Raw genomic sequence first — 13,450 nt, 5'->3', positions numbered from 1 at the left:
AACAATAAGGATTTGTTTTCTACTTACCCAGTATGTCCAGTTGTTTGAATTTGGACTAGCCCTGCCAATATTTTCACTTACCCGAACACAGAAAACAATAGATTTTATTTCTGTATATATCAGAAATATGCAGCACGTACTGTATATATTTATGATTAAACATTAATCTTTAAATTCATAAACACACTTTTGCTGGAAATCTATGACAAATGGTACAAAAGTATAGCCACAAGACATAAACAATATCTGTTTTAACATGATTTCAGTGTGATTAAATCTCTCACTAACCTTTTTGTGTAAAATTAAGCCATGATAATGTAATTTAAATTTAAAAAACTTTAAAGCTCATATAATACATGAGTTTTAAAAGTAGAATTAATGTAAGTGCTTTTATAAAATACATTCACTTCCATTGTAAGTGCCTCACTGAAACCTAGAATTGATTTATTTTTTTTTATTTTTTTTAAGTAGGGAGTCGAAATACACATTATGCCACAAATGCTGTTGAGCTTCAGTTGTAATGAACCCAGAAAATTCCTTATTTAAATCAGCCGATTTCACAACAAATCAGCTTTCACATGTTTTCACACTTGGCAGGGCAGCAGGCTATCCATGTTGTTGTGCAGACCTCTCGCATTCAATGTCTACCCATCCTTCATTAGGAAGATTATCTTGATACAGTTATTTTAAAAGAAGCAAGGTAATGTTCAATAATATGACTGATTTAACTAAACATTTCTAAATAGACCCTATTCTTAGTGTTCAAAAGATAAGTTCAGCAGATGAAATTGTTTTTGAAAAATTAGATGTAAAAATTAGATGTGCTCTATGAACTTTATACAACAGCTTTATACTATGCATGCCATTGAACAAGTCTATCCTTTTCAGCCCCATTTTAATTTCTGACAAAAATCAAATATGGTGCTTGTGATTAAGGTCTAAATAAGGACATGTAGTTTGTCTTGACTGCCATAAATGAGTCATCTTTAGAGGGTTGAACAAAAAGAGGGCCATACAACGCTACCGGTTATGCACTGACCCAGTGGAACCCTGCAGAGGCAGCTAACTGAACATCACTTTAAAAACACCTTTGCATTTAGACATATTGTATGTCTATTGCAGAGGCAGCACACCTGAATCCTTATGTTGCATTACAGAGGTATCCGTGTTAATATTTTATCTTGTTAGAACTGAGACAACACACAAATATTATTTACAGCACATCTATGTCGCCAGTGGGACATTTTGCTTATAAAAAGATACCTCATGTAGCCTCCCACAGAGTTTATGAAAGCATTCAAAGTGACACTCAATTAGACAGTATAATGTGTATATATAGGCTAATATAATTTTTTTAATGGATACATTCTTCTGGATCATTTTGCAGTTTACTTGGACATGGTCATGTGGACATGCTAGTAAAATGGCAGCTGTCATACTGTACATGTCGGCCACCCATGTGACTCATTACTTTGAGTGATTTATGGCCAGCTCAATGGAAAATAGTCACAGGGTGTAACAATTTCAACTGCTCTCATAACAGAAGAAATGCAAGTGATGAAATCCAAGAAGAAAATATTAGCATAAACGAAGACCCTTAATATATGAGGCCGTCATAGCTGATTATGATGTTGGGAATGTCCTCATATACAGTACATTTCCTGTCATCTCTGTGTGTGATATGGCGCGGTGTTCTGTATCTTTGGCCCCTGGAGTCGACTGATGCTTGTACTGTATGTATAAGGGGGACTATGTCAGGCACCTCTGAGTCCGATTCATGTTCCACTCAGGTTTCAGCTCCCTTCCTACCAATGCCTGAAGCATTTCACTGCCGAAAATTGTTCTTTTTTTTTTTTTTTTTACTATCAGCCCCCTCCAAAATGCACCTGACATTAGACCATGCAGAGTGATATATGGAGCATGACTCCAATCCTTGTGGGAGGGGGCAGTCTGAACATCAGGGCTGGAGCATAATCCAATCTTTCCACTGTCCTCACAACATATATAAGTGATGCTTGTCTAAGATGCTTAAGATTGAACTCTCAAGCAAATTTATAAGGACAACTGGACTATCATTTTGGTGAAGTCATGGGAATCCTACAGGATGATGAGCTGGTAGGCACATTTAAATCTCTGTTTCAAGAGGAAATTACTTTTGACATGCAGATTGATTATTTTGACGACTTTCTGTGAAGATTTCAGCTTGGTTAGGTCTTAGATTTAGACTTTTAGGTCCTTATAGCGTGTTACCTTTTTATTTTTGCTTAGAATTTATTTTTTTCAAACATGAACCAACATATTATTTAGTATGTATAACCAACATACTAAATTATGACAGACCAGGTAAAGCTAATATTGCAGAGCTCAATATTTCAAGAAGTGGAAGCTTGAGAATTCTGAAGATAGTTGGACCTTTTTTCTTTCAATTCTGTAAACCAGTGAACCAGTGTTTAAAAATGTGTGCTTTAACCTTGAGTGGGGATTTTACATGTAATGTTTTATCATTTAAAATCGAAAAACTTTTTTTTTTTCCTTTTCAACCATGGTTGAGCTATATTTCTTTAAAAAAAAAAAAAAAAAAGACATTTTGATAGAAATTGGGCAGAGAAGTCAATGATCAGCGTCAATAAATCTGCTTATTATTATTTTGTTTTATTCTTTTAGATCACAGGCAATACAAATGGGAACAAACAGCAGGATGACATTCTCACACAGAAACATCCAGATGAAGAATGCAAGAGCTCTGTGGCCAACAGGAAACAAGATAAACTGAAAACCTTTAATAACCTTCAATGTGACAATGATGTTATAATCACAAGTTTTAATGTAAGATATACAGTTGAAGTCAGAAGTTTACATACACCTTAGCCAAAGAGCCAAATACATTTAAACTCAGTTGTACACAATTCCTGACATTTAATATTAGAAAACATTCCCTGTCTTTGGTCAGTTAGGATCACTACTTTATTTTAAGAATGTTAAATGTCAGAATAATAGTAGATAGAATGATTTATTTCAGCTTTTATTTCTTTCAACACATCCCCAGTGGGTCAGAAGTTTACATACACTTTGTTAGAATTTGGTAGCTTTGCATTTTGGTCCATTCCTCCTGACAGAACTGGTGTAACGGAGTCAGGTTTGTAGACCTCCTTGTTCGCACATGCTTTTTCAGTTCAGCCCACAAATTTTCTCTTGGATTGAGGTCAGGACTTTGTGATGACCACTCCAATACCTTGACTTTGTTGTCCTTCAGCCATTTTGCCACAACTCTGGAGGTATGCGTGGGGTCATTGTCAATTTGGAATTGCGACAGAGCTTTAACTTCCTGGCTGATGTCTTGAGATGTTGCTTCAATATATCGACATAATTTTCCTTCCTCATGATGCCATCTATTTTGTGAAGTGCACCAGTCCCTCCTGCAGCAAAGCACCCCCACAACATGATGCTGCCGCCCCCATGCTTCTCGGTTCGAATGGTGTTCTTCAGCTTGCAAGCCTCACCCTTTTTCCACCAAACTGATTTCTTTTGATTTTCCCATGATGTTAAGCAAAGAGGCACCGAATTTGAAGGTAGACCTTAAAATAAATCCACAGTTACACCTCCAATTGACTCCAATCAGAATCTAATTAGGTTTATAGCCTAAAGGCTTGACATCATTTTCTGGAATTTTCCAAGCTGCTTAAAGGCCCAGTTAACTTCTGTCAAAACTACAAATTAGTTTTAATTACTTCAAACTAAGTGTATGTAAACTTCAGACGTCAACTGTAGATTGGTCAAACTTGCACCAGATTTGCAATTCCTCAGCCACAGTGCATGAATAAGTGTATTTACTTTTGTTTTTCTTTTAATGGAATGGTTTTGCAGACTGATAACCGCACTAATGACATCCAAGAGATTCTACAGGAGAGTCAGAACATAAAAAATAGTGCAGCCTACAAAACACAGCTGGACCAAGAGATAGTGGTCATATTTCTACTAAGAGCATCTACATGGGTATTGGGTTTCAAAACAATTATGAGTTCAAACCCTCAAGTAATCATATCTCATCTTCTCACAGAATGATTTTGTTGATGAAGATGACTTCCTGAAGGCAGCAATGGATAACAAACAGTCAATGATTAAGAGTTACCTCGCCAGGGGTGCAGACCCAAACGCATGTGATAATGTGAGTGTTTATCCAACACACTGAATACAAGTCTTGATAGCACTCAAATCTGAAAGCACTCAAATCTGAAAGGACTAAAAGGCAAATATTCTTTATTCTTTCTAGTTCAATTGTACAGCTCTACACAAAGCTTGCTCCCAAGGCAATGTAGAGATTGTGAAAATGCTGTTAGAGGCTGGCGCTTCAATAGGAAATAAGGACAAGGTACTTCACATTATTCCAATATGATGTGGCCCTAAAATGTATTAGAACACTTAAGCTGGGTGTATATATGTTATGTAACAAAATACCAAACAAAATGCCATTTAATTTAAATCTATGTATAGCACAAACACATTGAAAGAGTTAAGACAAAAGTATTCGGATCCTTCTGGTTGTCAAAGATAGTAGATCATGACCATATTTAAATTGATGAAGTACAGCTGTGGTTACTCTGATCACAGTTTTAAAAACCCCATCCTAGCAGAGGACCCCCAGGAGGCTGCAATAAGGTACTAGGCAGTCCACAAAAAATGTGAAAGATTTTACTAAATGTATTTTTAGGAAAATCACATTTAATATCTTAACTTGCTGAATTAACTACAGTATGGTGAACACAATGATATAACTTAATACAGTTAAACATTTGAATACAGTTTCATTCTGCTCTATACGAATACATTTGAAAATATCTCTCTTTAGGTCTATACATCTAACATTACTCTAATTGTGGGTAGAAAAATAAGATATGCTGATAGAACATTTTCCATTATTTTTTAAATAGTTTTTCAATAGATTTTCCAATAACATCTTGCTTAGCCTACTATTTTTCTCAATCAGTAGAAATGGGCATTATTTATACATAAAATGTTATAGCTGCCTATACAGTAAATAGGAATGGGGGTCCTTAGCATCAATAAGTTTGAAAACCCTTAGCTAGGACAGCTGTGTGAACTTCAGGGAACTGACTTCATACATGTTAGTTCAGATAAACAGCATGTAGCAATATTTGTTTGGAGATGCTACTTTGCTTGGTATTTCGTTATATGCAATGAAATGTATACTAAATATGATTAAAGTGTCCAAAACCTTTTGGGGACACTATATATCTGCATTTTTGTGTTTTATTGAATACAAACATATGAGTGCATGTCACGTGGACATGCAGTCTTCATACATATATTGTGGATTCTAATTTTAAATTGTAGGGGGTTTGAATAGTCACATAGTTGTACAGTGTATATATATTTTAATGGGCCATATTATTCTCATGATTGTGTCCTTAGCTTCAAGCAACTGAAGTTCACTGGGCTTGTCGTGGTGGAAGCTTGCCTGTGCTTGAATCACTACTTAACCATGGGGCAAAACTGGATTCCAGAGACAAGGTATATACAGTTATTTGACAGGTAGCCTGTATAACATCTCGAGGACCATTTTAATATTGTGGCAGTTAATATTGTAATCTTGTCAAACTTGTGAACCAGCTTCGCAGCACTCCCCTACATGTGGCAGTAAGGACGGGACACTACGAATGTGCTGAACATCTTGTTCACTCTGGCGCAGACATCAATGCAAAAGACATGGTAAGAAATGTGCTGTCTATTCCAACACTGTTTATTACAAAACCCTTAATTTAAGGATTCAAAGTCAGTGATTTTCACATAAAAAGTTAAAAGGACAGCTCACCCAAAAATACAAAGGGCGTCATCCTTTACTCACCCTGATGTTGTCCCAAAACGGTATGATTTACTTTCTGTGGAACACCAAAGGAGACGTTTAGCAGAATGTCAGAACTGCTATCTTCCATGCAATGCAAGTGAATTACGACCAGGGGATGTCAATCATCAAAACTGACAAAAAAACAAAAAACAGTAAAAAGTATCATAAATGTAGTCCATACAATTGGTCGACTAAATTCCAAGCTTTGTGTTAAAGTCATTGTTCAATAGAGGTTTTGCTTTACAGCCGTTGTTATCGTTCACTTTTATTGGAAAAAAGCAGCTAAATATTCGGCTACAGTATAAATAACTCCTTTGTGCTACGGAAGCAAGCAAGTCATGGTTTTTCAATCTCATTTCACACAGAATTATGGGTAAACTATTCCTCTAACACTTAAATAGTTACTCTAAATGTTATTCTGTTTTAGGAGGGTGACACACCATTGCATGATGCAGCCAGGCTGAATCGCTTCAGATTCATCCAGCTGCTTCTTCTGCATGGAGCTGACTTAAACCTCAAGAATTGCGTAAGTACCCGAAACATAATGTTCTCATACTTTTATGAAGTTGCAGATAAACAAGATTTAGACTTTTATATATTAACATATGAATGTAACTTTAACATGGGGTTTGAATCCCAAGCTCTCATGCCTAAATTTGACTACAATGCTTATTTAACATGTGCACAGTGCCATCTTCTGGTGCTTACACATTTAATGTTATGAGACAACAACTCTCCAAAGTTAAATGTAGCATTTATTGTCAGGTACAGGTAAGTTCTTTACAATCAAGTGTGAACTTTAATCAGATGGAGAACCTACTGAAGTGAATTACAGCTTCTATTTTCATTTCAGCAAAAGATCAGGAACAAATTATTTTTTAAATGTATTTATCACACTTACTGTTGCTTTGTCTTCTCAAGGAGGGAAAATCACCGATGGACAGTGTTTGTGAGTGGCAGAATGGAGCTAAAACCCTCTTTAAAAACTTGAAGGATGGTAAAAAATAGAAGCAGAATAATACACTTGACTACCACACCTATTCATAAGATCAGTCTTTGAAGATAATTTGCATAAAGACCAGAATTTTTAGACTGCCTACATATTTGAATCTGAGGAGGGTTCATCACACGTCAAAAAGGCAAATTTCCTCCAAGCACTCGGTCTATTAAATCATGGATAAGGCAGAAAGGAATAAAAAAAAAAAAAAAAAAAACTTCATGGAATACAGGGCTCTCTTTTCACATGAAAATATATTGCTTAAAATCGCTCCATTGCGGAGAATAAGATTGGCTTCATGTTTGATCATGATGACGGGTTGAAGGCTTTATTTTATTTTAATATATAATACAATTTAATGACACAATGCACTTAGTGAGAAGTAATTTTGTACTTGGTTTAATTTATCTGTACAGTTTGCTAACTATTCTTTCAAAGGTTAACTAAATAAATGTCATTTTTACCATATCTGTATACATTTTCAATTTAAAGTGGATTTGCAAAACTTGGAAACAAAAGACTGTAGATTCTATGGGAAATGTCAATAAAAAAAAAAAAGAAGACAAAATGCCTTCAATAAAACACAATGGTTAATAAATGTAAACTTTTTCTATTGTGAAATATCGTCTACACTATTTCTGTTTTGGCCTTTTTGGATGCTGGACATTCTTCTACTTGCTCCTTGGTACTTTGTGGTTTCTTCATGGTGTAAACAACACCAGACGCAGTGGCTCTGGTCTCTGTTATAAAGGAACCACAAAAGCATTGATGACATTAGTTTATCATTTTAAATGTACAGTATATCTATCTATATCTAATATAGAAAGACTGAAAGATCAATATACACATCTCACGCCCACTGGTGTTAAAACATACATGGAAACAAGCAAACTAACTGCAAACAACACATCTCATCGATTTATGCCTGTGTACCAAAGGAATGGTAAATAGCGGAGCCAGTTATTTACCTCCATGCAGCAAGACTGAGCGGAAGTTGGTGGAAACTGCAGCTTTAGCATCTCCCTCAGACAGGCTAAACACAAGGCCCCTGTGATCTCAATTAAGGAATATGCCAAAACAAGCACAGACAGTGCTTAAAGATGGAGTTAAATATGTGCCCCTTGTGTTACCAAACAGAATTGGAAAAAAATTATGATTTTCCCAAACACCTTTGGTCGGCCAAACAGATATTACCACCCAAAACTAACGTCATTGGTTGAGCTAATGTTGCCATGTTGAGCTGGTTGGGAAGCTCAAACAATCAAAGCAATGTTGTGCCATAGCGTTTCCACTTTTTGGGGAAATCAACCAACAAATATCTTATAATTATCTCTGCATTTTAGACTGGATTAAGAAAGTATTTTACATTAAAAAAAGAAAATGACACACTTCAACTTTAAAGTACAATGCAATTATAAGACGATTTATTTTCATTTAAAAAGGATACAAATTGGCAATGTCATATGGGCCTCTCACCTCAAGAGGCTATGGAAAAGAGGAAGAGATGATGACATGTCATACTGACCACACAAGTTCTATTTTTAAAATCAAAACATTAATAGAAAATATGCAAAGAAAAATATGTTACCCTCTCTGCTCCACTGGACAATATGACATTCTATGGAATGCGAGAAGAAAATACAATTGTTGAATCAGCTGAACACATTTCTTGGGTGTTTGAGTGTAAAAAGGGATGACATACTTTTCCTTTGCAGACTTCTATCAGGCTATTGGCATTCGCAATGGTGTATCTCCTCATGGTGGAGTCTCTGATTGCTGCTGCATAAGTTATCTCAAAGAAAACTCCTCTGTCAATAGCCTGCAATAACCAGCATTTTATAATTACATCAATGGTGACACCTAGCAACTTAAATTAAGAACCTATAGAAAGAGGCCACATCTTCACAATGTTGATCTCTGAAACAAATGAAAGGCTTTAGTGCTGTCATTAAAATTGGATATGGATGTAAAATCTATTAACTCACCCCATTAACTGGAGCCCTTTTAAAATGGAAGGGCTGTTTTTCAGCTGCTGCAATGCAGATGATGTCAACATCAAAGGTCATGCATGCTGCCTAGCTCAGATGAGGGGGGAGATCACACAAATAGAGACATATTTCTCACTTCAAAACTGTTGGATGTCATCAAAACTTTAAAGAAAATAACATATTGGCCAATACAAATGGCAACCGATTCAGAAATCCAATTTCACTTACATGAAAGAGTTTTTCTGTCTTGGGGTACACAGCCACAAGATCAAAGTTTTTGTATTCGTTGTTGGGCCTCTGCAGAAAATAACATACATATTCAGCATACAGGTGAAACTCGAAAAATTAGAATATCTTGCAAAAGTTCATTCATTTCAGTAATTCAACTTAAAAGGTAAAACTAATATATTATATAGACTCATTACAAGCAAAGTAAGATATTTCAAGCCTTTATTTTATATAATTTTGATGATTATGGCTTACAGCTTATAAAAACCCCAAATTCAGAATCTCAGAAAATTAGAATATTGCATGAAATCAATAAAAGGATTTTAAATACAGAAATGTCGGCCCTCTGAAAAGTATAATCATGCATATGTACTCAGTACTTGGTTTGGGCCCCTTTTGCATTAATTACTGCCTCAACGCGGCGTGGCATGGATGCTATCAGCCTGTGGCACTGCTGAGGTGTTATGGAAGACCAAGATGCTTCAATAGCGGCCTTCAGCTCTTCTGCATTGTTTGGTCTCATGTCTCATCTTTCTCTTGGCAATGCCCCATAGATTCTCTATGGGGTTCAGGTCAGGCGAGTTTGCTGGCCAATCAAGCACAGTAATACCATGGTCATTGAACCAGGTTTTGGTACTTTTGGCAGTGTGGGCAGGTGCCAAGTCCTGCTGGAAAATGAAGTCAGCATCTCCATAAAGCTTGTCTGCTGAAGGAAGCATGAAGTGCTCTAAAATGTCCCGGTAGACGGCTGCGTTGACTCTGGACTTAATAGAGCACAGTGGACCAACACCAGCCGATGCCATGGCTCCCCAAACCAACACAGACTGTGGAAACTTCACACTGGACTTCAAGCATCTTGGATTGTGTGCCTCTCCATTCTTCCTCCAGACTCTGGGACCTTGGTTTCCAAATGAGATGCAAAATTTGCTCTCATCAGAAAAGAGGACTTGGGACCACTGAGCAACAGACCAGTTCTTTTTTCTTTAGCCCAGGTAAGACGTTTGACATTTGAAGCCCATGTCCAGGACCCGTCTGTGTGTGGTGGCTCTTGATGCAGTAACTCCAGCCTCAGTCCACTCCTTGTGAAGCTCCCCACACATTTGAATGGCCTTTTCCTGACAATCCTCTCCAGGCTACGGTCATCCCTGCTGCTTGTGCACCTTTTTCTTCCACACTTTTCCCTTCCACTTAACTTTCTGTTAATGTGCTTTGATACAGCACTTTGAGAACATCCAACTTCTTTTGCAATTACCTTTTGAGGCTTTCCCTCCTTGTGGAGGGTGTCAGTGATGGTTTTCTGCACAACTGTCAGGTCAGCGGTCTTCCCCATGATTGTTAATTCAACTGAACCAGACTGAGAGACCATTTAAAGGCTCAGGAACCCTTTGCAGGTGTTTAGCTGATTAGAGTGTGACACTTTGAGCCTACAATACTGAACCTTTTCACAATATTCTAATTTTCTGAGATTCTGAATTTGGGGTTTTCATAAGCTGTAAGCCATAATCATCAAAATTATATCAAATAAAGGCTTGAAATATCTTACTTTGCTTGTAATGAGTCTATATAATATATTAGTTTCACCTTTTAAGTTGAATTACTGAAATTAATGAACTTTTGCATGATATTCTAATTTTTCGAGTTTCACCTGTATATAAATAATGCCGAGACATAAATGTGCTCAAAGTTTCTTCATTGGAAACTTACAAAATGAGATGCATCGGAGGCCACAATGGTCAAGCGATTCAATATTTTGATGGGTGTGCATTTGCCCTATGAAAAGAAAGCAGGGAGTTTTCATTCATTTAAATAGAGAACCCCACTAGGACTTTATGCTAAGGGAAAATGCTGAGCAAATCAATTTACCTGAACTATTGGAAATGTCTCAAATATGTCTGACACACTCTGTGGCTTAGGCATTTCCTGAAATACATTAAATAAGACCATCAGCACGTGAATCTTTCAAAGTTTATACTTTAGTATATAACACATATCATACCTGTTTCTTCTGTTGTGGTTCAACAACATAGTTTACTGCGACTGTAGAATAGCCCACTGAAATACAAAGGGAAGCAGATCTAGACATTAATTCAAAATAACGTTCAAATCCTTCACAATCAAGAGTAAATGAACACCATATGAATAATCACGTAGATACAGACGTTAGGCAACGCTGTAGTGAATTACAGCTGCTGCTACTTACGGTGAGCAGCTGTCTCTATGACGCTCCTGAGTCTGTTCTTATCATGACTGCTGATGATGTTTAAATCCATAAATACAGACATCTTTCATCCACTGACACCTATCTGCAAAGTATTTTTAAAGTCGCAGATTTACAGGACGTTCACTTAATATCTCACAAACAATCCACTGAGAGCCACATGTCTTGCACAAACACACACTAACCATGTCCAGAAGCATGAACCGTGTGAGTTTACTGAGTTTTGTGGATTATGTAGTACGTTTGTGCCTTTTTTCCGACAGATGTCTCATTTCTGCTGGCCAACAAAATCTACAATGCGTTAACTTCCGTTTAAGAGGCGGGGCTACGTATGTGGCGAATGTTCCCATTGGTCCAATTTGAACAGAACCCGCTGCAGCACGAATCGAACAACGCATGTTGGCGATGACGAACGTAGAAACAAAATAAAATAATAATAGTAAATCAATAAGTTAGTGAAATTAAATGAAGCGTCGGTCATTTTAATATATTAAATGTAATTATTTAAACCTCCCGTAATTTAATATGAGAGCTATCACAATTAAAGGGCTTGTCCTTTAAACAGTCTATGAGTAATGCTTGTTTTCTTTGGCATAGCATCATTAACAGTATTATTATGTAATAATATTGTTACATCGTTTGCTATTCGTTTGGCTATTGAAGGGATATTCCAGGTTTAATACTAGTTAAGTTTAATAGAGTCTTGGAGGGAGGAAATTCATTTATCTTTACTTATGGAGTTAATAATGCTGGGAAGACGTTTACATTTCTTGGTAAGGATTTTGTATGAAATGTTTGCATTGACAAAAAGCTCCACCCCCAGAATGAACCAATTCCCACAAGGAGAAATGAAAACAATAAAATACACACAATAAAGTAAAGAATGACAAAACAATAAGTACGCACACAGACAATACAAGATTTGTTAACAGAAAGTGTACTTAATTGCAAAACTAAAGAAAAAAACCTGCTGTTATTATATATAAAAAAGTCTGATTGTTTGGGGGAAGAAGCTGTTATGTACTCGGGTGGTGCGGGTCCTGATGCTTCGATACCACCTGCCTGATGGTAGCAGTGAGAGCAGCACATGGCTCGGGTGGCTGGAGTCTCTGATGATCCTCTGAGCTTTTTTCCCACACCGCCTGTTATAGATGTCCTGGAGGGAGGGAAGCTCACCTCCTATGATGTGTCTGGTATTTCACACCACACTTTGCAGGGCTTTGCGGTTGAAGGAAGTGCTGTTGCCGTACCAGACAGTGATGCAGCCAGTCAGGATGCTCTCTACAGTGCTGGTGTAGAACCGTGTGAGGATGTGGTGGTTCATTCCAAACTTCCTCAGCGGCCTCAGGAAGAAGAGGCGCTGGTGAGCCTTCTTTTACAACGGCCTCTGTGTGGACAGACCATGTGAGATCCTCAGTGATGTGGACATGAGTAACTTGAAGCTGCTGAGCACCAGTGCCAGTGCATGTGGGGTTACAAGGGTTGGGAACTGAGAACTTGTTCTTGTTGAGAACCGGTTCCATTCTTTAAAAAATACCCACATGCAATTTTCTGCCGATGTGGCTGGAACACCGCCTAATATAGGCTAATCTGACAGTAGCTGTGTCTCGTTTCGAAGACTGCATGCTAGCTAGGACGTGTCCTTTGAAGACTGCAGTATTCCAAGTGTCCTTCTTTAAACAAGCCTTGTTTAAATGAGATGGCCTTCGTAGGACAAAATGGTTACTATGACAGCAAGCCCGAGCACATTGAGTGAGAAGTCCCTTTAGAAGGGAATGTATGAGGTACATTTTAGGAGTGTTCTAATGATCTACAGAGAAAAGATAATAGATTTTGCAGGTGTACTTTTAGTCTATAATACTTTAATTATATATTAATGTAATTATACATATTATATATTCTGCACCCATCTACTGAGGTACTTCAACCATAGGAATTAATATTACTTGCGTTTAAACATCATATGTACAGGCAAATTGGCGTTTTTTATTTATGGGTCGTTCGAGAATAAATAAATAAATAAATATATATATATATATATATATATATATATATATATATATATATATATATATATATATATATATATATATATTTAAATGAATAGAAATAACGAATTCAACGAACGAAAAAATAAATAAAATAATATATAGGCC

General features: G+C 36.8%; 2 protein-coding genes across 4 annotated transcripts; one reads left to right on the top strand and one right to left on the bottom strand.

The window, feature by feature from the left end:
• The first annotated feature begins 1,986 nt into the window (after positions 1–1,986).
• LOC127633520 (ankyrin repeat domain-containing protein 1-like) lies at positions 1,987–7,458 on the top strand. Of its 2 annotated transcripts, XM_052112686.1 has the most exons (9): positions 1,987–2,115; positions 2,665–2,826; positions 3,865–3,963; positions 4,058–4,165; positions 4,271–4,369; positions 5,431–5,529; positions 5,629–5,727; positions 6,291–6,389; positions 6,785–7,458. In XM_052112686.1, the coding sequence occupies exons 1-9, from the start codon at positions 2,089–2,091 to the stop codon at positions 6,869–6,871; spliced, it is 879 nt and encodes a 292-aa protein (XP_051968646.1). In that variant the 5' UTR covers positions 1,987–2,088; the 3' UTR covers positions 6,872–7,458. The 2 variants fall into 2 exon arrangements, with proteins under 2 accessions (XP_051968646.1, XP_051968645.1); XM_052112685.1 differs by lacking the exon at positions 3,865–3,963.
• Positions 7,459–7,464: 6 nt separating this feature from the next.
• On the bottom strand, positions 7,465–11,601 carry LOC127633519 (ribonuclease P protein subunit p30-like). 2 transcript variants are annotated; one of them, XM_052112684.1, is made up of 12 exons: positions 11,480–11,601; positions 11,277–11,379; positions 11,073–11,128; positions 10,940–10,996; positions 10,781–10,846; positions 9,077–9,145; positions 8,846–8,935; positions 8,563–8,679; positions 8,449–8,478; positions 8,308–8,345; positions 7,829–7,908; positions 7,465–7,600 (listed from the first exon to the last, which is right to left on the bottom strand). In XM_052112684.1, the coding sequence occupies exons 2-12, from the start codon at positions 11,356–11,358 to the stop codon at positions 7,488–7,490; spliced, it is 798 nt and encodes a 265-aa protein (XP_051968644.1). In that variant the 5' UTR covers positions 11,359–11,379; positions 11,480–11,601; the 3' UTR covers positions 7,465–7,487. The 2 variants fall into 2 exon arrangements, with proteins under 2 accessions (XP_051968644.1, XP_051968643.1); XM_052112683.1 differs by having other exon boundaries at positions 11,277–11,565.
• Positions 11,602–13,450: the final 1,849 nt, after the last annotated feature.

This window comes from Xyrauchen texanus, chromosome 40 (assembly GCF_025860055.1).
Source record: "Xyrauchen texanus isolate HMW12.3.18 chromosome 40, RBS_HiC_50CHRs, whole genome shotgun sequence".
Lineage (NCBI taxonomy): Eukaryota > Metazoa > Chordata > Actinopteri > Cypriniformes > Catostomidae > Xyrauchen > Xyrauchen texanus.
The sequence above is the reverse complement of the archived record's forward strand: the minus strand, read 5'-3'. Positions and strand labels throughout refer to the sequence as shown.